At 38.6% G+C, this 27,481-nt stretch overlaps 1 protein-coding gene across 11 annotated transcripts in view; it reads right to left on the bottom strand.

Moving 5' to 3' along the window:
- The window catches only part of CABCOCO1 (ciliary associated calcium binding coiled-coil 1), a 273,645-nt gene that overhangs the window by 228,191 nt on the left and 17,973 nt on the right, over positions 1-27,481 (bottom strand). For 7 of the 11 annotated variants that reach the window (XM_032115949.1, XM_032115953.1, XM_032115952.1 and 4 more), the window contains exon 2: positions 6,559-6,599. In XM_032115949.1, the coding sequence (XP_031971840.1) occupies positions 6,559-6,599 (41 nt within the window). Of the gene's footprint in view, positions 1-6,558; positions 6,600-10,552; positions 10,648-17,692; positions 17,907-27,481 lie in introns of all 11 variants that reach the window. The other 4 variants (XM_032115957.1, XM_032115958.1, XM_032115956.1 and 1 more) reach the window with 1 other exon arrangement.

Here is a 27,481-nt window from a genome sequence, read left to right as displayed (position 1 = left end):
TGCCCTCTGAATACATCATTCCTTCTTTCAGTCATGGTCCTCCAAACATAGTTTACCTAGTGATGCCCAGGAATTATCTTCCACTGGACACGTGCCTTTTCTACTCCTGGATATTCAACAGGGCTATGCAGGTTGTGTCCTTGAGGCTCCCACAAGGTCAAGCTTTAGAACTGCTAGTGCCAGTATCGGGACACCTTAGGGGCAAACCTGGATATTGAGACCCCTATTACCAAATTGATAGGAACATCCAGTCAAACTCCTGTGGGCTCAAAGTGGGCTGCAATATTCTCATAGCACTGACCCCGTGTGACTCCTTTTAGGCATCTTCTTGCTTTGTACTTTTCTGTGCATATAGTCCTGTGTCAAAGAACTCTGTCTGGGCCTGCTTTCTCACCTGAAGTGCCCTGACTTGCACGAGCCCTATCCAGGATTAATGACTCTGTCATTTCTGGTCTGGCAGCCATGGCTGAGAGTACAACCCTCCCAATGCCTCTGTTTTCTCACACCTCCATTGGGTCATTCACTCTCCCCAGGGCTGACAACTGTGCTCCAGGTGCTGGACTCTGCTCTGTGAGACATTTCCCCTCTAACAATGGCATAAGGTGAACTAGATAATTATACAGGTTTACTTTATCAGCTAAGGATTTTTTTTTTAATCTTTTGTTGTGTTCTGGCTATTTTATGTGAGGCATTTCCTGGGTTTTCCAACACTCAACATGCCAAAGAGACTCTGGATGTTCTCCAGAGCCATTTCTTACATCTCACAGATACTTATTTTCTACACAATTTTGCCAGATGACTTGGTGTTATTGAAATGAAAAGCACATAAATGCCTCCTAAGAAATACTCATGATTTGTTTACTTCTCTTTAAAATCCTAATCCAAAAAGTTAACACTGACGTTATGCAAAATGCCACATTTACATTTAATAACAGCATCCTGAATAAATATTTAGAAAAACTGCAGTTTTTTAATTAAACCTGTAGTGAATGAAAGAGCAGATAAATAATGCATACAATAATAAACTTTCCTTAGTTAATCCACCCCTTTGGCAACATAGATAGTAGGTGATTGTATAATACTTTTAAATAGGTAACATTTGAGCATGATCCTTCCTACTTTTGTGATTATTTGTTGAATGAGTATATGTACACAGAGTTAATCAGATCAGTTGATTCCCCCATCTGTTCATTTCTGCCCAGAAAGAGAGACAATATTTTATTAATCATGAGTAAACTAAAACATAAAAGCAGAAACTAAGATTCAGAGAGACCTAGCCTAGCAACAGAGCAAGTTTCTAAAGGACTCCAACATTCTGACTCAGTGATCAAAATTTAGTATTCCAGATGGGCGACATTTCTGATTTGACAGCCTTAAAAAAATAAAACCTAAACTCTTATCTGTAACAACTCTAGTATAAACAATTCTTCTGTCTCAGTAGCCAAATAAACTAAAACATTTATGCTCTTTTTACACAGATATAGTTTTGTCTACAAAGTGGAGGCCCATTTTTATTTTTCCTTACTTTCTGACCGTAAGGTTATGCTCTTGCATCATCTGACCCATCATAGACCTGGCTATACATAAGGGGGTGCTCCTGCCCCCAGTTTACTGTGAAGGTCCTCATTCTAACCTGGAATAAGACCACGTGTCCTGGGGATTCAGTGTGAACTAGTACAGAAGACAACAGTTTCATTGTTGAGGCGCAAGGTGTACTGCTACTTCATCACTGATCTGATTTCCAGACTTGCGCCTCATGGATTAGCCATCCTCTCCAGCTCTGCAATTCTGAGCGTTCTGTGGCCCTGGTATGGCATTCAATGCACAAGCACAACGCCCAGCATCAACTCTGTCCTGCCTGAACAATTAAACCGATAGGAGAAGAGCAGGAACCAGAAAGTAAGGAGAAAGAGGTCCTCAACATCCTCCTAAGGGGCAGTGATAGGTCAAGGTCACACTGGTAGTGGCTGCCATTGGCCTGTACAGCTGTAGGAAGGACTGAGCTGCAGGAGTAGCAACTGTAGGGAGCTCGAAGCTGGAAGATATTCTGGGCATGGCAGTGACCCCCCAGCTCTGAGAACAATGACACAAAACACAGAACAGCATTCCCTCCGGAACCAGAGTTACAAATGAGCAGCGCTCCCATCATAAACAAGAACAAAGCCAACCTTTCTGACCCAGCTTTTCCTGCTTAATTTATTACAGATTGCATAAAAGCCAAGAAATGATAGACGGTGTTTCACTCTGGGTAAAATTACACAGGTCCATGGCAATTACAGTGAAATGATGAGTAAGTATACTTCCAGCAGAACTAGATGTCACACTTTATAGACACAGATACACACAGAGACACACACACACACACACACACAGAGATTCCCCCATGCAGGAACAGACAAGAATTCCCACTGAATGGGTTAAGGTTCATTAAATAGTCATACTCCTTCACTGACAGCTGTAATAGGAATACAATGTATTTTATATTACTTTATTGCACACTGAAAAATCATGTGGCCCATAAGGAAATGACTTATCCTATTAAAATTCCTAGTATGGAAAATCAGTAAAACGTTATCATGAAGCACTTTTGAAAAACAAACCTCCAGTGCCAAGACTTCAGGACATTCTGATTTTTTTCTGTTTTTCTGATAATTGCTTGTTTGAATTTATTTTATTGAATCTCCACAAGAAAGTGCATATTTTTTGTAAAATATGTTCACTAGCTTTTTTCCTACCTTCTAAAACTGGCTTTGGTACTTGTAAATTATAAAAATAGTAGGAAAAGTATCCTTCTAGGTGGTGAGGGATTCACCCTTGTTCTGCCTTCTGTGTCACTGTATTCTGAACTATGATTGCTCTGCAGCTATAGACACCAGGTGTAGATCAACCTCTATGCACTGGAATTGTTTGAAACTTTTTCCACAGGTTATATCCCTGTGGAAACATGATTTCTTCTTTTTAGCAATTTTGGCATCTTATCATTTCAAGATAATGTAAATTTGTTTTCACATTATTCCTCTCCTCCTAATTATTTTTTTTTCTGCTTTCATTGTTTTTTCCACTGAAGATACAGGAGAAAAGATACAGGTAAGGCAGAGGAGAGAAGTGCCAAGTGTAGAAAAGAGAAGTGAGTAAGAAAATAAAAATTTCTTGGATTTGTGGGTTTTTTCCCTTTATTTTGCATGAAAATGAGATGCTAACAGCCTTAGCCAGAATTTCAATTCCTGTCATTGCCTTCAGACTGACTCCAGTTCACGAAGAGTTACACTAACTTCTCCTATTCTCTGAATTCTTTGTACTGGCACTATATTATGAGGGTTTTGGCCTAATACAGTGATAACTTGGTCCTGAGGGTGACCTCCTAGAGTCTACAGTAAAACCAATAACAAACTATGACTCCTGATAATGTGTCTCAACACAAGCAATTTGGCTCCTTTTTGTTTGAGTTTGGTTTGGTTTGGTTTTATTGACGTACCTAAGGAATTGGAGTGAGGAATTAAGAAATTTTTAAAAAGCACAAAACATTTCTTCACACTGAAAGCACAATCCTCTAAAATTAAAGTCTTTAAGGATGTACTTTCAGTGCGGAAGATGTAAACCTGAAGAAACTCTCCCAAATCTTCATCCTCACATATTTGAATCGTGGTACAGCTGAAATCAGCTGCAAAATTTCCATTTGCTTCAATGGGACTAAAAGTTCCCTCTGAGAATCTAATCAGTTTTCTTTATACTGTCATTTTTTCCTGTTCCTATTATGAATACTGCTGCAATTTGCCTGCACAGACTTCTCCATAGCTTTTCAGCTCCAAGAGCATTTCCTGATTCAATTTGGCTCGTAAACAACTGCATTTTTTGTTCTTCCAATATATTTCTCATAATGGTACCATTTTCACAAATGGACCCCAGATCAGTTAAATTTGTTCTGTCTAACATTAGTGAAAGCACACAGATTTTCCTCAGGATACAGTTCATAATACTTTTTGTTTCCATAGCAAGTGTTTTTCTGCATATCATTACAAAGATCGAAGGAGCATCTTCAATACAGCTCATAAAATGAATTCAGATTCTGAACCTCCTCCTTTTTCTCCTACAAATACTAATCCTCTTTTAGAAGTGTGGAGCTTTCTCACTCCCACTTGATGTTGAAATTCACGCATTAATTCTGCCAGGGATAAAAATGTATTGATAATAAGTAATAGTAAAATTATGTGGTAAATCTTAGATGCTCTGTTTATTATATTCTAAAATGTGCTTAGCAGATAGTATTTAGTCATTATGCTACAGAATGCTACATATAATATCATCTTAAAGAACTGATCTTGCCTTTTGTGGTAACTTGTTTTTCAACATCTAGAATGATAGCACACCATGGACTTATTTGCTCATCAAGTCACTGGAGGGAGCTAAGTAAACACTTACATCAATTATAGTGAAACAGAATTAGCAACAAGAGCACACAATAACAGATTCTAAACTATTTGTTCCAAGCTACAGCCTAGAAAGACTATAAAGCTCTGAAACATTTGATGAATAGAAAATAATATGTAGCTAGTTTAAATATTTAGAAAGAAGAATACCGATGTTGCTGTTCACTGGTGGGACATTCCTTAGGTGAATCAACAACTTGGAACAAATTTACAAGGTACGTGTTCAACTGAAGAAAATCTACTCATATTCATTCAATGAGATTGTAAAAGTCATCTGGTTACTCTGACATGTACCTGTTGTCTGCAACACAACCCCTGAAATTACTGCCTGTTCATTTGACTTATATATGAACTCTGTATTTATAATGCTAGAAATTTAAATGAAACCAACAAAATAACAGGAAAATCCATTAGCAGCCTAAGCACTGCTTCAACAGCACATGAGAGGTTACTCCCAAAGGATCACATTACCATGGGAGAGAGGAAGCTAATGATGCTCCCTGGAGCAAGGGGGTTCATAGGGGTTCCCTGGTTCAAGGGGGTTCACTGACAAATAGCTAGATTATCACTCTGGTTAATGCAATACAGCAAAGTGACAGAATACTGGACTGCAAGGTGGGAAGTAGAGACAAAGAAATCTGATCTAGAAAAGACATTCTTGGGAGAAAAATATCTAACAGTTATAAATAACATATGTGAGTTTGAACACACTTTATGTCCCGGTTACATAGTGGGTCTTGCTTGATTATTACTGTGAGAAATTAAGATTGTCCTGCATGTTTTTTATTGGATATGAGAAGACAGGGTTAATTACAAATGTCCACATCTCTTCTCCCATGAACAACACATAAATTAGCTTTTCCAGAAAAAGTCTGCCAGTTTTGGCTTAATGCCTCAGAGTCATGGTATTAGAGACACAGGCAATCAGAAGAACTGCTGGCAGAAGAGAGTGTTGTGTTACTCTGATTTACACTACTGACCAATCTGGCCCGTTGCTAGACTGGATAATACTGTTACTGTAGGAAACACAGCAGGTAAAACTTCCTAGGGGCAGAGGCGATGTGCTACACAAATTCGAAGCATCCCCAGCTGTATGAACCTACACCAGCCATCAGATGGAAAATGTCCTGTCACTGCTGATTTGACCAAAGAGAAAGCCTCTCCTAATCACTACTAATTTCCTGAGTCAGCGTGCTCCCTTAATGCCTGCCACTAATTACACAGATTTACAACTCCGTGCAATATTTGTGAACTAAAGGGAAACCCTCTGAGATTAAAAGATTATGAAAGACTATTGTCTCAACACTAAAAAAAAAAAAAAATTAAAAAGCACTGCAACCCTTTAATGACAATGGTGAGAAATGGCAGGATTTTGACTTATGACATTATCACAAGAGAAGAATCATCTAATCTAAGGGAGGAAAACAATTACTTAGGGCTGGCTATGTGTGTGGCAACATGTCCGTTACCTTTCTGCTAAATATCAAAGCTCCTGCAGCCCTTCCTCACTATCCGTGTAAGTTGGAAATCAGCTTTGCCATTTATAACACATGGCATTTCACTGAGGCACCCAATTGGGAGATATTTTTAGACTACAGAGGAGAGATTTGTTGGCTAATAACCTTGCAGCATTCCTGCATTATGTTGGCAGAAGAGTCACTGACAAAGTAACAGTTCAAACACTGTTTTTCTGTCATACTCTTGTTCTTTGTTAAATTCATCACCTTCAACCAAAAGCTTCTAAACAGCTGAAAATTCAGAAGTCTGTAAAAATAAAATGCCTGTGTGCAATGTCTTGGATAAAATTCAGTCAAAGATCACAAGGTTAGGATCTGATGAGGCAAAAATTTCTCCTGTGGGAACAGACAATACTTAATTAGACCTACAGATTTGACCCATTATGTGTGTTTATATTTAAAATCATACTATTGCCTCCTAGTGCCCATTTTTATCTTGCTTTGTCAAATTTTTTGTAGGATAGGTTACTTACTATAGTCAATGGACATTTTATGGATGTGGTTTAATACCATATACAAGCATCTTCTCACATTACAGTTGCATAAGAACAACTCGCATAACTGAACTCTTGTGGACAGGTTGCAGGAGAGAACCCACAGCTTCTGGAACTTACATTTACTTTGTTTTGTTCATTAATGTCTCCATGCTGCTGACCTAGAGAACAGAAGAGATAATTATTAGGTGTTTTCAACACCATTTCCCATTGAAATTAGTTTGCCATACCAGAAGCAGAAAACAAGCACTGCAAAACAGGTACAGTCCCTGTATCTCCCCACTGAAGCAGAATGAGTACTATGGATTCAGCACATTTCAAATACTGGTTATATTGGTCATGCAATTTAGCTTTCGCAATGTGTAGATATCTCATGCCTCTTTCATTAGCTGAAGCAATTAAAGTACAGTCAGACATAAGATTTATATTTTCATATTCCCTCTTTGTGCGATTCATTTTGAGATAATTAAAATAATTTTTCAGTGAAGCTGTCACAGCATAATGAAAAATGTTATGGGAATATAAACAAAACTTGTAAACATTTTATGAGGTTTTTTTTTTTTAAAGGGGGAAGGATCCACAACAGCTTTAAAAAATCAAAAATGATTCCCAAGGTGAAGAAAGAACTATATCGGGATTTTAAAAACTCAGCTAACAATTATTTGAAAATAATTACTTTCCCAGAAAAGAAGTATATGAGAAAAACGCCAGCTGATGAAAATAATTCAGCATTTTTCCCTCCTATTTTCTCTGTATGATTATTACTGTACCTGTCCAGATAACAGAACAGACAGTGTAAAACAGTACACATCATTTCCTGCATTAGCTGCTTTAATCTGCTATGATTGAGAATGTATTTCTGGACACTGTCCAGACAGGCTTCTGGCAATCAGAACAGTGATGAGACCTGATGTACCTTGTTAATTCTCTTTAGGCTAAATCCCACAGTCCTTGCCCAGACTAAATTCTCATTGAGAGTTTTATTTAGGTTAGATTTTGACCTATTAACCTTAACATCTTGAATTCATGGTTCTTTCATCCACACTTTTCTTTCTTTAAATAAAGTATCGGGTTTACCCAATATACTGATATAAAAAGAGCCCTTGGTACATTTAAACTCATGTGTCTCGTGCCAGTGGGAACAGCACTGGAGAAAATGTTTCTGCAATTTATGGGGCAGTTAAACTGATGTGAATATATGGAAATAGAAGACATGCATTAGATCATTCTCTTCCCCATTTTACAAGCAGATAAGCACAGGAAAACCACTGAATCCACATACATACAGCACCAATTACATGACTGACTGCAGGACTAAAGGAGTTTTCTCCAGCAAAAATTTTTTGAGTTTTGTCCCACTTCATTTACTGTCTATTCCTCTAGAGACTGGTTTACAGTTTAGTATTTTTCTTTCAGTCATCCTTGTGTCCTTTAGCAGTCTTGAGTTTTTCTAACTCTGGTAGTAATCACAAGCCAATGTGAGTACTGTGGAAGTAACATTAATTTTAAAAATACATTTTAAAAAAAATTATATATACCTTTGCAAAGATGCTTCCTGTTCCTTCAAATATTGGCTTCAGAACTCCTTTCCAGGCAGTAAGCAGAGATCTTGCCATGTCAGTCACCTTTCTCAACACCTCTACTACTTTTATTTATCTTTATAATTAAAAACAGTAAAAACTACTATACAGGAATAGCTAAGTGTTTCTGCTCTTCTGGTGTCATTGACATCAAATCCATCATTCAAAATCAATCAAAGCTTATTTTCTCTTCAGTACATTCTGATGCTTCACATTTGTGAAGTTCCTCCCTGTATCTCTGTCCGCAAGTCCTTACATGACCTGAATCACTGCAGCCCCCATATTCCTTATCCTTTATGGCTGGCATTAACTACCTCTGTTTGTTTGTTGGACTTTTTGCCACAGCCCTATTTCAATCTTCACTTTGTACTTTGCTAAGCTGCAGGCCTTAAAAACCTTCTATAGGATAATCGAACAGATAAGACATCTAAATATCACCAGTTTGCTGCAACAGGCTGGATTTATTTCAAGGTTCACCATGTCCCTCTGTATCTTCTTTGCTTTTATAATTTCACTTATGTGCCTTCTATTGCTGAAGAGAAATATACTTTCTGCTTGGAAATGCTTGCCATCAAAGACACGATGTAGATAAAATTGGCTTTGAGCTAGATGGCCTAAACGGTATTAGTGAGAAAATAGCATAAATTTCTACATTTAACAGCAAATCCAACATATAGACATATCCTAAACTGTCATTTTTCATGGCAGAATTCCTGGACCCCAAACCCTCTTTCCTTATAGATGACACTAGAACACTCCAAGAGATTGCTCATAAGCCAGTAATTCAGTTCAGAGAAGAAAGTTCTCTAAAATCAGTTAATTGCATGAGATATCCATTACTTGCTTCTTCCTCTGTAACTGATACAAATTCTGCTGTGGAATATTGCCTACCTGGAACTAGCTAGCAAAAGCATTTCGATAACTATTCTTACGCAGAGTTTGATGTTACGCAATTTTCTCTTCAAAAAATCATTTTTAATCATCTACTGCTTTTCTTTGTTACTACTAATGCCAAAGCCACCTGTGCAACTCAAGAGTGTAAAGTTAAAATCTGAAGGAAAAACCCCACACTCTCTGTGTTTTGCAGTAGACAAGCACTTAAAAGGAACCAGACCACCCAGTTCACAGCACTGCTCTATTTGAAATCCTTCTGATGCTGAAGCTAATTATGCATCTAGCTAGGTGGCTGAGTATCAGAGCTAGAGAAACAACTTGAAGAAAAAAATCAACAATTTAGGGTTTAAAGGATTCCATTCACACCCTAAGAAGAAGCCACAAATAATCATGAACTCTCACTTTGTTTTATGAGCATTCATTTCTGTTCTGTTGGATATGTGCTATTTTTAGATAATAGTTCATAAAGAAAATGTCCTGTGTAGTAAATAATACAAAATGTTTCATTTTCTTAGGAGTAGAAAAACATTCCAAGTTACTGTCATGGGTACTGCTGTATGCAATAAGCAAAAGCCTGATCCTCCTTCCCAAACCAACAGAGATTCTAAAGGAAGAAACTAAGCTGCAGGTAGTGCTCAGAGGATCAGTTAGTAGAGATGCACTTTTCCTTGGAAAGAGTGTTTTGGCCAGCATATTTTTCATCTTTTCCATAAACATACTGAAAACTATCACTAAAATGGGATTCTACCGGTACAGTCATGTTCACAGCTGGTATTTGCTGGCAGGAAAGATGCAATTTGAAAAACAAAAGGGATGAGAATCTCTGTTCTCTCTCAGAAAACAATAAGAGAGAAAAAACCAGGAAATAATAAAGCAAAAGAAACATGTGGCAAGCAAATTTATCTCCTGTTTTCCTCTGTCAGCGCTCAGCAAGAGGACTCTCATGTTACCTGTAGGTTCTCATTCACACATAACCTCTCCTTTCACATACATATCCTTGTTTCTCACTGTTACAGGTCTTGCTTTCAAAGGAAGAACAAGGCTGTCCAGAGTATCTACAGCCTTGGAACGCTCACAGGGGAAATACTCTTCTCCTTATCACAATCCCTTGGCAACCCAGCCATGCTCCTGTTTCACAGACATGCATTATGAGTCGGGCGTCATCTGCCCCACCCCTTGTCCACCCTTTAATCATCCACCACTGCACCCACACACACGTCCTAACAACTTCATTTCTGTCATTTCTCAGAGCCCTCACAGAGCTGCATTTCTGCCTGGCATCTGCAAGCGCAACCTAACCAAAGGCAAGCCCTCCAGAGGCCCAGCTTTTCAAGCAGGAGCTGCAGCAGCACTGGAAACTAATAATGTAAGAGCTAGCAAGGACATTGATTTACAGACATTGCATCGGGATACATAGGGATAATTGGAACTGCAGGAGCAACAGAAATATTAAATACAATTAAGAAACCAAAGTTCTTTGCCAAGATAATTCACATTTGTAGCATTTTTTTTCTGTAGAAGGAACTCAAAACTGTCCTTTGAGACTTTCTTACTGAAAACCTGATTTTTTTTAAAAATAGTCTCCTTATTTCTCCTAGAAATGCCATGATTTATTTTAGGACAAAAAAAACCCCACTTACCGCAAAAGATGCTAAACATTTCTATTCCAATCAGCTTTCTCATAAATATCTGCTGTCCCAAACAATGCTTCAGATATGTTATCACCCTGGAAAAGCTAAAGACACATTTGAATTTCCAAGCAAATATTAAATTTAACTTAAAATAATTCAGCACCAGTTCCTACTTCCCCTTTTTTGTCCATAGCCTAGACATGTGGGTATTCTTCATATTTCTTTTTCTCCTGAGTCCAATCTGACATTTTCTTCCAAACACACACCATTTAAATCCCAAAGAAGCCAGAAGCAAAATTTCTGGCTGGTAGAACTCCACTGAAGTCAAGAGGAATTTATCCCATGTGTATAAAGATCTGGGGGCACAGCAGCTGTAGCTTAAAATGAAAGCAGAAAAGTTGAAGCACTCTAGACACTAAAATGAATTGTAGAAGTTTGCTTAAATGGGTAAATTAATGAGCTTCAGTATATAATCACGATTCACTGCTCTAGAGCTGTCACCTCCCATATAGAATACCCTTACAGCCTTGCTTCTCTTTTAGCTACAAAGGACCTAACCCTACTGTAGTGGGATTTCAGCAAAAGAAAATTGAATCTACAAAGCCCAAACATATTTATTTGAAAATTAAAAACACAGTGTATTTAAAGATAAAAGCATAAGCCTCCTGCACAAAAGATTTACATGAACCTGACTAGTAAGACATTTTCTTCATTTGAAATTGGTTGCTGCATGAGTAGCATAACTAATGAAATGGTTTTCTTATAGATTCATCCCCTACTGTCATGACCCAGTTCCTGCAGCAATATTTCCAGCTGCATCCTGCAAGAGACAGCTAGAAAGCAGAGTTACAGCTAATCTGACAGTGCACAAATGCTAATTGGATGGTCAGGTACATTTTGACTGATTAGCTATAGCCAAATGTTACACATAATGTGAGTTCTGTCAGGGCTATCTTTCTTTGTACAGCTCTCTCCTAGTCACAGGCCAATTCTCCCAATTTTTTTACCCATTTAGACACCTTTGTGTCCTACCTAGTCCTCTTTTAGTTTTCACTGAAATTAACCCCTGGGCTCAATAGCAGGTGGAGGCAGAACTGACAGAGAGACAATCACTGCACTATAGCGGGGTTTTCCTTGGGCACCTGACTAACAAATAGAAAAGATAAAATGTGGAAATACCTCAGAATGCCTGTCACTGTAACAAAATGCTTCATTTAAACATTGCAGGATTTCTGTCCTTGATCATACTTACCCATAATGAGAGCCAGCAAACGTGTAATTGTTTGTGCTGCTGTTGCCACTGCATGTCCCCTGCCTGAGGACAAGCTGAGGTAACAGGATAGCCTGGTTGTGTCAGGAGTCAGCCAGTTCTAAGGTTTGAAGTCCTTCGTAGGGTTAGAAACAGGGATTGGAGTGGGCTTATTGGTGAGGAATACAATGATTTTTTTAAATTGCAGTTTTAAGGAAAAGCTTTAAAGAGGTGAAGAATTGGAGAGCAAATAACAATCAGGGAAGCTGTGAAGCAACAGGATCTTGATGGTCTGTCAGAACATTTTATAACATTGAAGGCCAAACCCAGATCATTTTCATCAGCAAGGCAATCACGTGGTGAGAAATGCTGTCATGAGTTCTAAGTGACATTTCTCTGAGCAGACAGGATTTGGAAGTCTAGAATTCTTGCTTGCCATTAGTGAGGATTAAATAAAAGGCTGTGTGTGGATGCACCCAAAATCCAGGACAATTTCCTTATCCTTCCACCCTGGAAGCATGAGGGTCTCAGAAGAATTTTTTTTTTAAATACAGGTATTTTTTTAAAAATACTCAGTAGTTCTCATTAAAGGAGTAAACACTTTTTGTTTTCTTTCTGAAAACCAATGCACTTAGTGGAAAGCTTTAGCTGCTCTTAAGGTCTGATCTGCATCTTTTCCTCACACATTAGATTTTGTTCAAAGTCAGATAACCACAATTTGGAAGGGGGGGAGGCTGGAGGGTGTAGGTTATGTCTTGGATTAAAGACAGTACAGTAGCAATTGTGTCCCAATTACTTTAATTCCCTATTTCACCTGGCTAGGCAATGTCATCAGAACTCAAGGCTTCAGCTGTCACACAAAATAATACGGTAAAACAACTTAACATATTCAAATATTGAGTGATATCTTTGAAAAAGGCAATGTAGGAGTTGTGCCACCCTGTGGAACAACTAAGAAGAAAATACTGTATACAGAAAGTTCTACAGTGCTCAAACTGCAAATACTTTCCATGGTATCACTCAAACCATGGTTGTCAATTCAAATTTTTATTTATCATTCTTCTAAAAATCATCAGAAGCTACCAATACTTCATTGATAAAATATAAAAAATAGGATTTTAAGCAGGATTTTAAGGTGTGATCCTTTACTTTTTCTGTATCTTTCATGGCTGTATAAAGATTTGATTTCTGAAAGATTCATTTGCAGTGAATTAAAATGTTCTGCCTCAGCCATATTATTTCCTCTCTTAATATTTGGCAGTAGAATAATTTTTATGGTACTTCAGCAAGAATTTAATTGGGGCTGACAACAAGAATCCAATGAGTAAAGACAATAGCACTGGTCCCAGCAAATAGCTGTGGTTGCATTATGCGAAGTGCAAGCAATCCCAGTCCCCATCTCCAACAATCGAACCAGCACAGGGTACCTGTCTGATCAGGAAACACTCGTTAAGGATGTCTAGCAAGACCAGCCTAAGGAGCTGAATTTCAAACAAAAGTCTCTTCCTTGGGACAAGAACTTAAGTGACTAAGATGTACTTAGCCTGTGTTCATGACAAAGTCTTTTCCTAATCTATTATTTAGCAAGACATTCTCTGCCCCACCTGTTTGAGAAAATTATTTGAGAAAAAAGTACCTGAGAAAGGCATTATAAATCTCTTGTAGGCATGTCCTGGAAAAGGAAACAGTGACTCTCTTTAAGCCTCCTATCTGTAAACTGGAGGACTGGGAGAAACTACGTGAAGCTGCAGCATGGGAGAAACACCTTCTCTCTGGCATAGGCTATCAAAGTGTGAGGCAAACAATGCTTTAGCAAATGCCAAAGGTAACATTCAGGATCCTTCTGCTGTGTAGGTGATAAATAACCAGAGTCCTTCTCTCCATCAGCTATCAAAGCCCAAACTCCAACGTATGCTAATATGATGATGCCATAATGTACTTTTTAACGTACACATTTGGTATGAGGCAGAGCTTTCTACATAAACCTTACATGCTCATTTTAATCCTTGTCAGTTTGTGATGTAACCCTGTAAGTTAACTTTGTGAAGAACACCAGGATGGGACAGTTTTGCTTTAACAGTGCTAGGGTGTCTGTTTAAAAGGCCTCTAAACACAGTGCCATGATAAAGGCACAGAGGAACTCTGGGCTTTTTTTCTGAATCCTTGAAAAGAATGTTAAATTAGTTCACTTTTGGTTCATTAAACATGTTGCCATACTGCCAGGTGACCTTTCAGTTGCAAATCTCTTCAAAACTGCTTTTTCTTGCATCAGCTATTCAGCATGTTCTCAGAATGCATACATTTCTGTTATCATTTGATAATCATGACAAATCATAGGATAAGAAGGACCATGTTTATTAAGACAAAAGGCAATTTGAATGTGTTCCTTTTGGGTATATATCTAAATATTCACTGTCAAATATGAGACTACATCTAGCTTCAAAAAGTGTAAGATTTGCATTTTGGCAGTTTTCCTTCACTGCAGTTAAGCTTTGCATGTATTTAAGTGTATGCATCCACCAACGCAGACGGAAAAAATACATCAAGAAAAACATCCAAACAGATGCAAATATTTTTTGAATGAAAGCATCAGTCTCATTTAATGAGCATATTTGTAACAGCAGTAGCTTTCCCTCTTTCTGTGTAGAAAAGGATCCTGTCATGATGAGAGGCCCAGGTACAGAGATGAAGAGAAATCACCAGCTGCTCTTCTCAGCCTTGTCATTGCCTATGCAAGACAAGTAAGAAATAACAAAAGGATATGTGATGATAAATATACTGTCAATGACCACTGTTTTATTCTTAAAAATTACACCTGTGTGATGATTTCAAGGCTGCTCAGACCTCATGTAACTAGCAAATATCCACATAGCTGTGATCACATAAGAAATAGTAAATTTTCAGATAATGTCCATGATGAAAAAAAAAGCTGAAGATAGTTTATTTCAGATGTATAGAGCATTTTTTATTTATTCTTATTTCACAATTACGAGTTAAAACTCATATATTCTTTAAGGTTGGAGGCTTCCATAACAGACTCACTGGAAATACTGAGGATTGGAAAAGCAAGTGAACAAAGACACAGGAAGAATTTGGTTTAGAACAGCACATATGTAATTTACACTGAGAGCATTTATGGATGAGTTAGAATTGTCTGTTTGCATATAGGTAGTTATACTTTTAACTCCTGAAAAAAAAAAAGTCAAAATGTTGGCAAAAATGATTTGACTAATTCATTCTTTAGACACATTGCCTTCATTCCAGTGTTACCCCTATAGCTTTCAAGTTAAACCATGCAGCTTTCATCTTCATATACAATATCTTATATGTTTTGCATATTTTTTGTTCAAAAAATTACCAGTCTTTCGAAGCAACATCACCAACATATTCAAGTGTCTGTGCACTGGCTCTAATGATTCTTGGCAATATTTCGGCCAACAAAAAAGGATTTTTCTGTTTACATGGTGTTATCCAAGTGAAGTTGTTGGGCTGACTCAGATTTTTGGATTATTATCTTGTGAGATTGTTATGGATCTCAATTTAAGGAGCTTGTATTCTGGAAAACTGAGAGCATAGATTCCAGACTGAGGTCACACATTTGGGTACATTGCTTGGAGGAAGAGACAGCAAAAAGCTATTAGCCAGCAACAAGACCATGCTGGATAGGTGGACCACAGAACCTTCTCTGGGAACATTCTCTCAAATTGCTTCATTGGGATTTACTTGGAGTTATAAAACTGCATTTTGCTCTAATGTTTTGTATTTATGAGAGAAGGCTCATTGAGGTGACTACTATAGAATCTTTCATAACTGTTCACCTAGTTCAAAATATTATTTGCCTTATTGAATTATTAAGGTGGTTCTAAGGGATTCTGACTAAGTGGCTCAGAACTCAGAGGTCAGTCTGGCTTTATGTGATCTGCTAGTCTCTTCCTTCACAGTCTGCCATTCACACTCCTCTTTCTCTCAGCCCTTAAGGAGTGAAGAGATGGCTGGCTGAATTTATCATCTTACGAGTGTGCTTAGTCACTGGAGCATGCTTCTGTGAATCTGACATAGTGAGCTAGTGGAAGAATGCAGCTGATTTAGCAATCACAACAAAATAATCTTTCAAGCCAATCATGCTATTCCTCTAGGCTCCTGTTTCCAGAGGATCCCAACTAGAGGGTTTGCAACAAAACCAAAGCAAATGTGCCTTGCCAGGATGCAAAGCAGAACACCCTAATATGGGTCAGTACATCCACCACCTCATGACAGTGCTGGGGCTCCCACTGCTTTAAGGTGTGTACCCTTTTATGTACCAAACAGCTACTCTGATTAGATATTCTACCTTGTGCGGTGATCTTCATTTTCTTAATAGTATCCAGATGTATTTTCACATTTTCCTTGAAGCATTTGCGAGAAGGAAGGGGTAATATAACCAACTTTAAAAGCAAAATTTGGAGTTAAACATTATGAAAAGTATTTTATTTTTCAGATCTGCCAGGTAAGACAGACTGTCTTACCTTAAGCAGACAGTCACTTGTTAAAAACTGTGTAGCACCCCATTACCAAACTTCAGCATGGATAATTAGGGAAGAGCTACTCCAAACACATGAATTCAGCTGAAATCATGTCCTGAGATCACTTAACTACATTTCTATATGAACCTAAGCACATCTTTTAGCCTCTTCAGGGCTTGGGATAGAATTCTGACTTTGGATTTTTCATTTTTCTCCTGTTAACAGTGGCTAAGCCGGAAGGCACACAGACCTGCATTCTGAAATTCACCTGACAATACTGGCAGCTCAAGACTAAACATGATTCTGCTTAAAAGCTGATGAGCTTTTACACTTCTTTACTCAGATTTGTGTAAGATAGGAAAAGATCTCTACCCCAAGGCTCCTTATGCACTCAGAGTAAAAAAAATAACATAGGATCTGCCATCTATCAGAAGAGAAAAAAAAGTCCTTTATTCCAGCTGACGATTTACACAATAATCATGGATTCTTCTTTCTTGTTTTCACATAGTATAGGATTCTTCTTTTTTTCACATGATGTATAAGCTTACCTTTCTCTGTATTTTCAAATACTTTGAGGACCCTCTTGAAAAGACAGGCGGTATTTATTGTGAAATACAAATGTATAGAAATAGAGGGGTGGGGAAGAGCTGGTCATGACTTAAAAGTAGCTTTCACTGTACTGTGGAAAGACCTGGTTCTGCAATTGGAAGAGGACATCTCCGTTTCCTGTTTTGGTCCAGGTATACTTCCTATCCAGGTATGCTCCCCTGTGGTCTGAGGCCTCCAGGGTGCTGCTTTAAGCAGGAAGGCAGACTAAGTGACCTGCAACACCCTTTCTGACCACCAGCTCTGTGATTCTGTCTCTCCTTTCTATCATATTATTCCTTACCCTCTTCACCCCAGCCAAGCTTCTATGGCAGATATTTAATTTTTAAATTGTCCTAGAGCAATTTCCTTTGTCTGTTGCAACTATTATCAGCTGGCTGACGTGTCCAGCTCTGCCAGTATGTCATAAACAGGGCTGCTCAGCAAGAGCAGAAGCATTGATCTGCACTAAGGTTCTGTTCATGAGAGAAGACCAGGAGGCACATAAAGAAAAGAAATTTGAGAGGCCAAAAAGAGAGGTCTGCTATAATTCATGAGGGACCTTGTGCAGTCCACCTGCTCATCCTAACAAAAGCCTAAGGAATGATATGACAACAGCCAGCCAACATTAAGACATCACGAAGTAACTAAGGTCGAGGCGTCTACGATGACATCTGTTATTATGATAAATTGTCTAACTAGAATAATCTCACTTAGATAAGTGTGTCTGTGCCATGAGAACTGATCTGACAGCAATCCCAGTTACTGTCAAGAACCTCACCATAAGCCTGTGCAATAAAAAATGTAACTTACCAGTCACTGTCCTCTCTGCTCCAGAGGTGACCAGTGTAAATCAAGAGCTTGCTGTATCACAGATGAGCTGAGTGACTTTAATGAGAAATCTCGTTCTTATGGATTACTGTTCCCCTGTCACATCTTGTCAGCCATTCTTCAGAAAATTATTCTACCATTCCCAATTGCAAGGAAACAGATGGCACATGGAGGGAACCTCTCTGATGTGTAATGTCTTGGAAAAACAAGAATAAATAAATTAAAGACCAGAAGCCAACACTAAAATTTTCTTCTACCAAAATACAGATTAACTAGATGTCTTGGGTTTGTGTGTCAAGGTTTTGGTAGCAGTGGCTACCAGCAGCAGGGGCTGCAGGGGTGGCTCTGTGAGAAGCTGCTGGGAGCTTCTCCCATGTCTGCCTTGCCAGCCAGCTTCAAGATGGACCCACTGCTGGCCAAGCCTATCAGCTATGGTGGGAGCACCTCTGGGATAACTGATTTAAGAAGGAGCAGAAAAACTGCAGCAGCAGAGGAGTGCAGGCAGAGAGAGGAGTGAGAACATGGGAGAGAAACAACCCTGACGCCAAGGTCAGTGGAAAAGGAGGTGGAGGAGATGCTCCAGGTATTGGAGCTGAGATTCTCCTGCAGCCTGTGGTGACTGTCCCCCTGCAGTCCATGGAGGTCCATGGTGGAGCAGCCCTTGGAGGACCCCAGGTCAGAGCAAGGAGATGCCCAAAGGAGGCTGTGACCCCTTAGGAAGCCTGTGCTGGAGGAGATTCCTGGCAGGACTTCTGGCTCCATTGAGAAAGGAGCCCACCCTGGAGCAGGTTTGCTGCTAGGACTTGTGACCCCATGGGGACCCATGCTGGAGCAGGCTGCTCCTGAAGGAGTGTCTCCAATTCATGGGGCCCCATACTGGAGCAGACAAAGAGTGTGAGGACTCGTCCCCCTGAGAAGGAAGGAGCAGCAGAAACAATGTGTAATGAGTTGACCACAACCCCATTACCCATCCCCCTGTGCCACAGGGGCAGCAATAGGTAGAGAATTCAGAGGTGAAGTTGACCTCAGGATAAAGGGAGGGATGGGGGAAAGGTGTTACAGGATTCAGGTTTTATTTGTCATCATCCTGATCTGATTTGATGGTAACAAATTAAACTAATTTCCCCAAGTCAGTCTGTTTTGCCTGTGACAGTAACAGTGAGTGATCTCTCCCCAGATCTTGACCCATGAGTGTTTCATTATAATTTCTGAGGGGAGTGATAGAGCAGCTTTGGTGGGCTCCTGGCATCCGGCCTGCGTCAACCCCACACACTAGGTTACAATTATTTTCTATTTAGCACTTAGGTAGGACAGTCATTGTTTGATCCACCTTTAGCTGATTCCTGCAATAGCTGCCTAAGCAATATATGCTGTTTTTACAGTGTGGAACAACAACAATAAAACAATCTACTGTAAGGTATAGAAATAGATGAAATAATATTAACAGGAATATATGAATTTTCTTGGATTTTCAAGTATCTGAACAAATACCAGGCCATCTATGTTGCAGTAATAATTTATACACTAGCATATTGCATATGTATCTATGCATATGAAATCCATCCATGATATAATAAATACTCAGTAAAGCATATTTATAACCACTCTTGCTAGTTCAATGAATCCAAAACCTTGAGAAGTAATACAGCATGTTACAATAATGAATATCTGAGTAGCAGTGAATGGATACCAAATGTATTCTTCATTTTTTTCCATGCTTCTCAGTTGTGTAATAGAAGAAAGAAGGGAAAATTTTCCTAAAGGCAAGAGTTATACACAAATTTGCAAATAACATCTTTAGCAACTTACAGCTGGGTAATAAGCAGAGAAATAGCATTTTTGTTTTTGAGGTATTACGAGAAAGTTCAGTATAACTACAGAGCGGCTTCCCTAGAGAAGTAGTTCATTCAAACATACCTGGAACAGTGTTAAACAATTATTACTTCTGCAAGCTGCATCAAGAAAAGCCTCTGAGTAAAGCAAGTGCATAGATATGTAATTCATGAACATTCTAATAAAGCCATCAAAAGCATGCCACCTCTAGTAAGCTCCTGGAACTGTTTCTATACTAGTATGCTATTTCTTTGTTCAAAACCACAGTGCTGTGGAAGGAGACTGGGTACTGTTATAGGATAAGTAATAATTCAGAGGATGCCCTAAGAACCTGCACCATTGACTATTGTGTAGCTGGCGTTTGGTTCTTCTGAAAAACTCTGCACTCTTGTAGACAATGAAAGCAAATCAAGTACTGGTGCAATCTTGCAGACTTTCATTCCCTCTCCAGGGACTCTCTTGGAGCTCATAAAATTGGGATAAATATCTGATTTTCCTTTTAGAGGTATTTCTCTTAAAGTACTGACAAGACTTTGACACAATGTTGAGTTCCTGACTGTCTTGGGCTGATTTTATGATACACTGTATTCCCCTATCGTCTGCTTATTGCCCAGAAACGGGCCCCGCAGCTTTAAGCTGGGTCCGAAGGAAAGGGGGGGAGAAGCCGGGCGAATTCTTCAGCGCGGTTTGTGTTCAAGGACTCACACACACTCCCCTGTGTTCTCACCGCTGCAGAGCTGAGTGAGCACCTTCCTGCTTTTAGCTAACTTGTAAGCTGAGGCAAGAGGTTTTCTCCCAGGACTGCATATCGGCACACCGAAATCCTCCGGTAACAACTTCTTCCTCTTCTGGAACTGTTGGGCCTAGCTGTGATCCAAGAACCACATCACCAGACCCCGTGGACCGGCGGGGAGGCTGCGGGGACACCGCATCCTGGCTTCAGACCTCAGGAGGGGCCGAGCCAGCTACAGAGGCAACTCTAAATCCACCAGCTTTCTCCTCATTGAGGAGGTTTAATATTTTAACAGTTATTCATTTTTCCTGTGCCCTGCTGGCACTTTGTTTGTTAAATAAATAGTATTTTTCACTTTCATCCAAGAAATTCCTTTCGCATCGGTGGGGGAGGGAGTGCTGAAAACCTGTCTTTGGGGGAGACGTTCATTCCAGAGCGTTTTCCTCCCAAACTTGTCTCAAACCAAGATACTGCCCCTCTATGCAAGCATCTCAGCAGGTATAGCCAACAACCTCCAGCTGACATAGCTGTCATTGGAAGAGTTCAGGTTCCCCAGCCAGTGGCGAGAAAAACAAAACAAAAAATACATTTGAGACGCAAAAACCAAAAAATGGGATACAAAGCTCTATCTGAAGTCTGCCAAAGCAGAGTTTATCTCACTGGCAGTGCCACAAAGGCCAATACCAACTAAACCACACATGCCACCATGAATTCGCTAGAAAAACTCCTGGACCTGCACAGATCATACACTAAAGAAAAAGACACAGCTTCTGCTAGAACCAGCCCAGTAGCCTAGCAGTTGTCACTAAGCCTGTGAAAGCTTTGATGAGAGCAGACCGTTTGCTCTTTGTGAAAAATGAACAGCTTTGATGCTACCTTTCATATTTTCGTAAGTTTTAAATGAAGTAATTACATCCAGTCTTGCCTCCTATGACACAATCTATTACTTTTCACCTAAAACCAGCTCTGCTGACACCTTCAGCACATCAAAAAAAGTTATTCTGGTGGCAGTTAAGATGACCATTATGTTCTTTTTTTGTGTGCTGGCTAAATGGCAGCTGCTATGATGCAAACCACCACTCGTCTTGCAGAGCCTTGCAGAGGATATGACTCAAGGCTTTCATACAGGTAGTTTATTAGTCATGACCACAAGACCATGGTTTTATGCTATGATAAGCTCCGGCTCCTGCTATTCCTATTATGCCCATCAGTTTTTGAGGATGATACATGGGAACAGTCAATTGTGAATGAGGACAAGGTGCCCTCTACTGAGAAATTATCTGCTGTACTACTGTGCATTTCACAGACAGATTTCCAGAAGCAGCTGAGCTTTTCTTTTTTCTGACGTACGTAATGTTTGTGACTGCAGGTGTCAAAGATCAGTTAATATGTAACTGAAATAAACATCATACAGTTCCCCTCCTACCTGTATATTGCTATCAACACTGGTGTTGGCCCAAATATATCCCAGAAGGCATTCAGACTTGACTAAAGATACCAAGAGGTAGAGAATCCATCACTTTACTCAGTATTTTACTGTATTTGGCTCACTTTAATTTTTAAAGTTTGTTTCCAGTTAACCAAGTCATTGATTATTCTATCTTTCCTCATCAGGTCTGGCTGAAGATGTGGGATAACAATAGCTTCGATGTCACTGTTGAGTTGTGTTCTACTGCCAATAGATCAGAGAAATTTGTTCTCCTCTTCCAGGAGCTGACTTTTGTTGAAGATTCCTAAGTTTTAATTGATACATTTGTTACCAAGAAATTGCAAAAATAAAGGAAGATCTTGTTTGTGCCAATATTTATGACCAAAAAAAAGGTACTGATGCCACTATATTTATATCAGTTTACTGATTCTGCAGAAACTTAAACTTTCTACTCAACTTTACCCTTGACCATGGATTAGAAGGAAAGTGCATTAGGCAAGTGCACACTTAAATCTTTAGGGGTTTTGAGCAGATTATGTGTTAGGATCATTTGGCCTTTGGTCTATAAATTAGATAGACAGATTAGACAATTTCTCCCAAAGACAGCAAATTAATTTACCTAGGCAATACACAACTGATGTCAATATTTCGTCAGACTTCACTCTATTGTCTGAGTGAGCTCAAAAAATCTGATGAAGGTTTTTATATAGATATGCAAAGAAAACCTGTTATTCTGATTATTTATAGTTGGCTTGAACTGCTAGTTTAGCACATTCAAATACAAGTAGCAGATTTAACAGAATTATTATATATATAATATATATATATCCCCATAATGCAAATAATCATACCATCCTTAGATCAAAACTTAATGACTTTTATAAGAGAAATTTTATGAGCACAGTCACTACTCAGTGGTTTGAGCTCTTCCTGCCACAGCAAGTCTTACTCTATTGACCCTGTGTGACATACAGACAGAGTTTTCTGAGCAGCCTTTTAGACTGGCTGTATATAAACTCTCATGCCCTGATACAATTTCTAATGGCATCTTGGAGCACTACAGCTTCATGGTCAAGCAGAGACTTCACCAGAAAGGCAACATTCTTTAAAAAAATCAAATAATTCAGATGTTCCTGCTTGAGAAAGCAAGGAAGCAAGTAAGAGCAGAAAGCTTACATCATTATTATATTATTCATAATGCTATGTATTATGTACCTAAAACATTTTTGTACATTACTATTATTAAAAAATCTGTAAGATTTATTTGGATTGTAATGATTAAGATCATAAATGATCTGTAAGATGGACAGCACTGATCTCAGCTGAAAAGGTTACACTTAAAAGATATGTCACTTTTCTCAAATTGTTTCCACAGCAAGGATTATTCTCTAAGGGTTGTACTTGAAGAATATCAAGATATGGTGACAAGTTCTCTTCTAGGGAAGAAACAGCAATATAAAGAAATATAAATAGTCATGTATGAGCCAGATAAAAAATATAAATAATGTTTTATTATGTGGCACAGTTTAGGGAAGGTATATTATCTTTAACATGCCATACTTTATCATCTCAACTGCATATTTCTACTGCCCTCAAAGATGCAGTGCATAAGGGATTCTCATATCTTCCATTTGTTATCTAAAATTGAAATAATTGTAGATTTTAATACTTTTCACAGCAATCTCAGAATTTATTCATTTAACAGAACAGAACCAGTTTCATAATTGATCTGTTATCTAAACAATGAACTTTTTAATACTTTCCAGTGTTGATCTGAGCCTCACCCTTAAGCAAATCAATCATACTGGTCCAAGTTTCCTTATGTGTTGAAAACAGTTTTTCAAATACAGTAGTTCAATGTACAAATTTACATAAATATTACATATTCTTCAAATGGCAATAAAATGAAAGACCTGGGATATGAAGATGGACAATGAGATAATGAAATGTTTGGTCATGTTCTAATCCAAGATTTCTGAAGGTGAGAACGTGTTCTCCTAATCTCTCATGACATAACAGTCCTCAAATAATTAATATGCAGTGTTTTGTGAGGTTCTCACTTTCTAAAACATAAACCATTCTTTAAGGGACTAGCTGAATTAGGCTAACATGATTTTATTCACTGAAATGGAAGATAAAAACATATTTGAGAGCTCAATTTTTAACTCCACTGTTTTAACCTCTCTTTGTATTTCCAGAAGAAGTTACAACAAATTTCTCATCCATTAACTTTTTTCCAAATTTACCTTTCAAGGAATGTGGAATGGCATAAATCTCAGTACACATAGTATCAAATTGTTTTAATTTTATGATCATAAAAAATTTAGCATATTGCGAAATAGAAACTAAGCAATTCATAAAGTACAAAACTACTTTTTGAGGACATGCTTCAACACTTCTGTGTATTTAAACCTGACAAAACAAACACCTGTACTTTTGGAAAATGTTGGTAGCTAAGGAAGACTGATTGGTGATTGAAAGTTTTTATCAAGAAAACATCATACACCTTTACCAGTAACATCCACTGTTGGACCTGCATTATAGACCCTTCAGCTCGAGCTCTACGATAGAATCAAACATTTAACAACAGCTACATTGCTTAGTCTGCCTAGGAACACTATGTTAGGTTAATAATTAATTACTTCATTCGGTATTGCCTTATAAAATAAGGAACTATGGTAACCTTCCCTCTCTAACAGTCATTGAAGTGCACAGAGTCCTGGGACACCAAGCAGCCTATGGAAAGAGGGGTCCTGTGCAGCCCCCAACATCTCTCGCACACTGGCTGCCATGGCCCAGTGCTGAATTAAGTCCCAAGGTATTCTGCAGATCTTTCATTCCTGTCTGTTCAGACCCTTCAGTCTGTGCAAGAGGTGATCTTTTATGTAGCCTCATCATTAGTACCATCAAAGATACATTAGTACATTTCTATTAGTAACAGAAAAATATGGCATAAAATCCTCAGGAAGTCATTTTCAGCAGACTGTACCCTATCTCATCTGTTAATTACCTTACAAAGTTGGGCCCTTTAATAATAAATAGTAGTATTAGTTGAAATTATTTTTTTCAATAGCAAATAACCCTGTAATTCACTTTAACAAAAAAAAAAGTTATATTTTGCAGAATTTCCATAGCACATACAAGAGAGTCTTCATGGTTCAAAACGTTCTTCACTCCGTGGTCCCAAAATCACTGGCAGACCAGAACCTGCCCTAAAGTACTCTGTGAAAAGAATGCAAAAGAAACTATGCATACATATTCTCACATGTGCAAGGAAGCAAGCAAAGAAGCACAGGGAATAAACAAACTTAATAAATATTCATAGTTCAGTAGGTTGTGGCCATTATACAGAAGATATTCCAGTATGAAGAGAACAAGTTATTGTTGCACACATTTAAAATACCAGCATCAAAATACCAATGTCGAAACAGCCAAGGGGCAGGAAATCACTTTAGTTCCCAAATCCAACAGACAGTTATTAAGCCATTACATGCCAATTAAATCTCATTTTAATGTCTAATATCGTACAGATGGCTTTGTACTGGCTTTTCTCACTGTTGCAGGATGACCCTCACCAGGTAATGCCTTCAGTCTCTTTAGTTGCAAATTCTTTACTGGCAGAGCTAACTCAAAAGCTGGTCGCTGTAAAATTTGTTTTTAAAAGGATCCCTAAGCTTTTAAATTCAAAGCCAAGAAATATATTTGCTTCCACTCTTGTTTTGTTTCAAAATGCCAGAATACCCTAAAATTACAGTGAGGGGTTCTGTATAAGTAATGATGTCTGATTGTTTCAAAGGGTAAACAAAGATGATATGAAATAAAGCAAAGAGTTACATTTATATAACTGGGAAAGTTCCAGTTTTGGACTTCATTATGCTTTGCACTCCACAGGCCTTCGCTTGCACTGTAAGACATTGAAGGGACTTTTCTCTGGTACGGGATGTGTCTGGCCACGCTGTGTGAATCTGTCGTGATACATGACAGTGGCATAAATAGTCCTTTCCTACCTCTTGGAGCTTTGTGCTGCACAACTTGGCTGAACCTCAGAATCCTGCTGTTGGCATTCATATGGCACTGGAAGCCATATCACACTAAACGGCACCGCTGTGTTTCCTGTGCTGCTTTAGAATGTCAAAGGAATTTTTTTATCGTTTTGTGTCTGATTGAAATGAGACAGGGAGAACTCTAAAGGTTTTATCTTGTGTTCTGTTCACAATACTGACCTCCTTACCTCTTTTCCACTATTAATAGATTTGCATTCCTTAAGACAGTAATAAATTAGGCTAGTCTTGTAAGGGGAGTAGTATCTTTTAATAGCTGTACTGAAATAATGGAAGAAAACAGAGAAGCTTGCAGACCCTAAAGGAGTGGGGTGTATGCTGAATACTCCTCTGTTTTCTCCGGCTAGAGTAGTGGTCTAATAAAAATAGCACAATGTTACCACTCACAACTTATGCTTCATTTGTATCTCCAGATCATTACAGCTGCAACAAATCTGCTTTAGACAGGTGACAGTTGAGGAGCCAGTTTAAAATGGAGAGCAGTGGCTTAATACAAAGATGTATCTTTATCTTCCAGTTACACTGCAAAGTTCCTCTGGTTGATTAAACAAATAAAATCCTTTCTGTAATTCTTTAAATACCAACTGATTCTAGGAAAAAATTGTAATTCAGATTTTCAGTTGCACCTTTAATTAAAGAGGAGTTTTAGCTAGTTTTATCCTTGAGACTTCCCACAGTTCATCGATAGTGATAAATCTTAATAACACTATGAAATCAAACTCTTTATATTAAAAGCCCATAATTTCCATATTTTTTTGTTTTCAGAGAACAAGATTTACCATAACTGACTTCTGTCATCCACAAATTAGAAATCCTAGACTTACCTCATTGCCTGCACTCCCTGGTAAAAGAACAGACAAATACTTTACAGGAATGACTCAATGCCTAAGACAGGCACTCACAACCATCTGCTGAAAGAGCCTCTCTCTTCTCTTGTCTGACCACACAAGAAGCCAAGACAATTTGTTGAGGCTATGGACTAAATTCAAGGGTCTGGTCCCATGTGAGATGCCCTAATATAACCACTGCTGCCCCAGAAGAGCAACAATTTGCCTTAGGTCCTGTATCATACCTGCCAGTGCTATGGCAAGACCTTAGGGCCTCTCAAATGGCAATACAGGTCTGTTTAGGCAATTGATTACTGCTACAGATACCTAACTAAAAGCAGCTAAAATTAAATGATATTTCAGCAACAGGAAAAATCAGTGAACTTAGTAATGTTAAAAGATCTTCAGATTAATGTTGTAAAGATGAGATAGAGAAAAGCACAGAAAGCAATCAAGGTGGCTCCTTTTTTTTCTGCTAAGGCAAAAGGCCTTTTTCCCCTACCACTTTTATGCTTAAACCTGCCTTTCACCCCAGCATTACCTACTTTGCATGCTAAGGAAACAGCTTTCCTTGTTTCAACCTGCTTTAACCAGGGTCAAACCAAACAGAGGAATGCTGTTAATTTCACAGGGTTAGGACAAAATTTGTTTGTGTCCTGCAGCAGTCTTGCTGTCACTGCAAGTGGTTTCAGACACTTTGCATTTGCAAATCCATAATTCCACACAAAGCCTTCGTGAGGCCTGGCCACTCCACCACAATCAACAGCATGTTTATAATCACATGCAATCAGCTGACCTCATGTGAATGCACATGAGATGGCACATTTGCCTCTGCACTTGCAATTGCTTTCAAGGTTTACTTTTAGAGCAGGATTTTGCAAAAACACA

Source organism: Corvus moneduloides, chromosome 8 (assembly GCF_009650955.1).
Source record: "Corvus moneduloides isolate bCorMon1 chromosome 8, bCorMon1.pri, whole genome shotgun sequence".
Lineage (NCBI taxonomy): Eukaryota > Metazoa > Chordata > Aves > Passeriformes > Corvidae > Corvus > Corvus moneduloides.
This window is presented reverse-complemented; position numbering and strand designations above follow the sequence as displayed.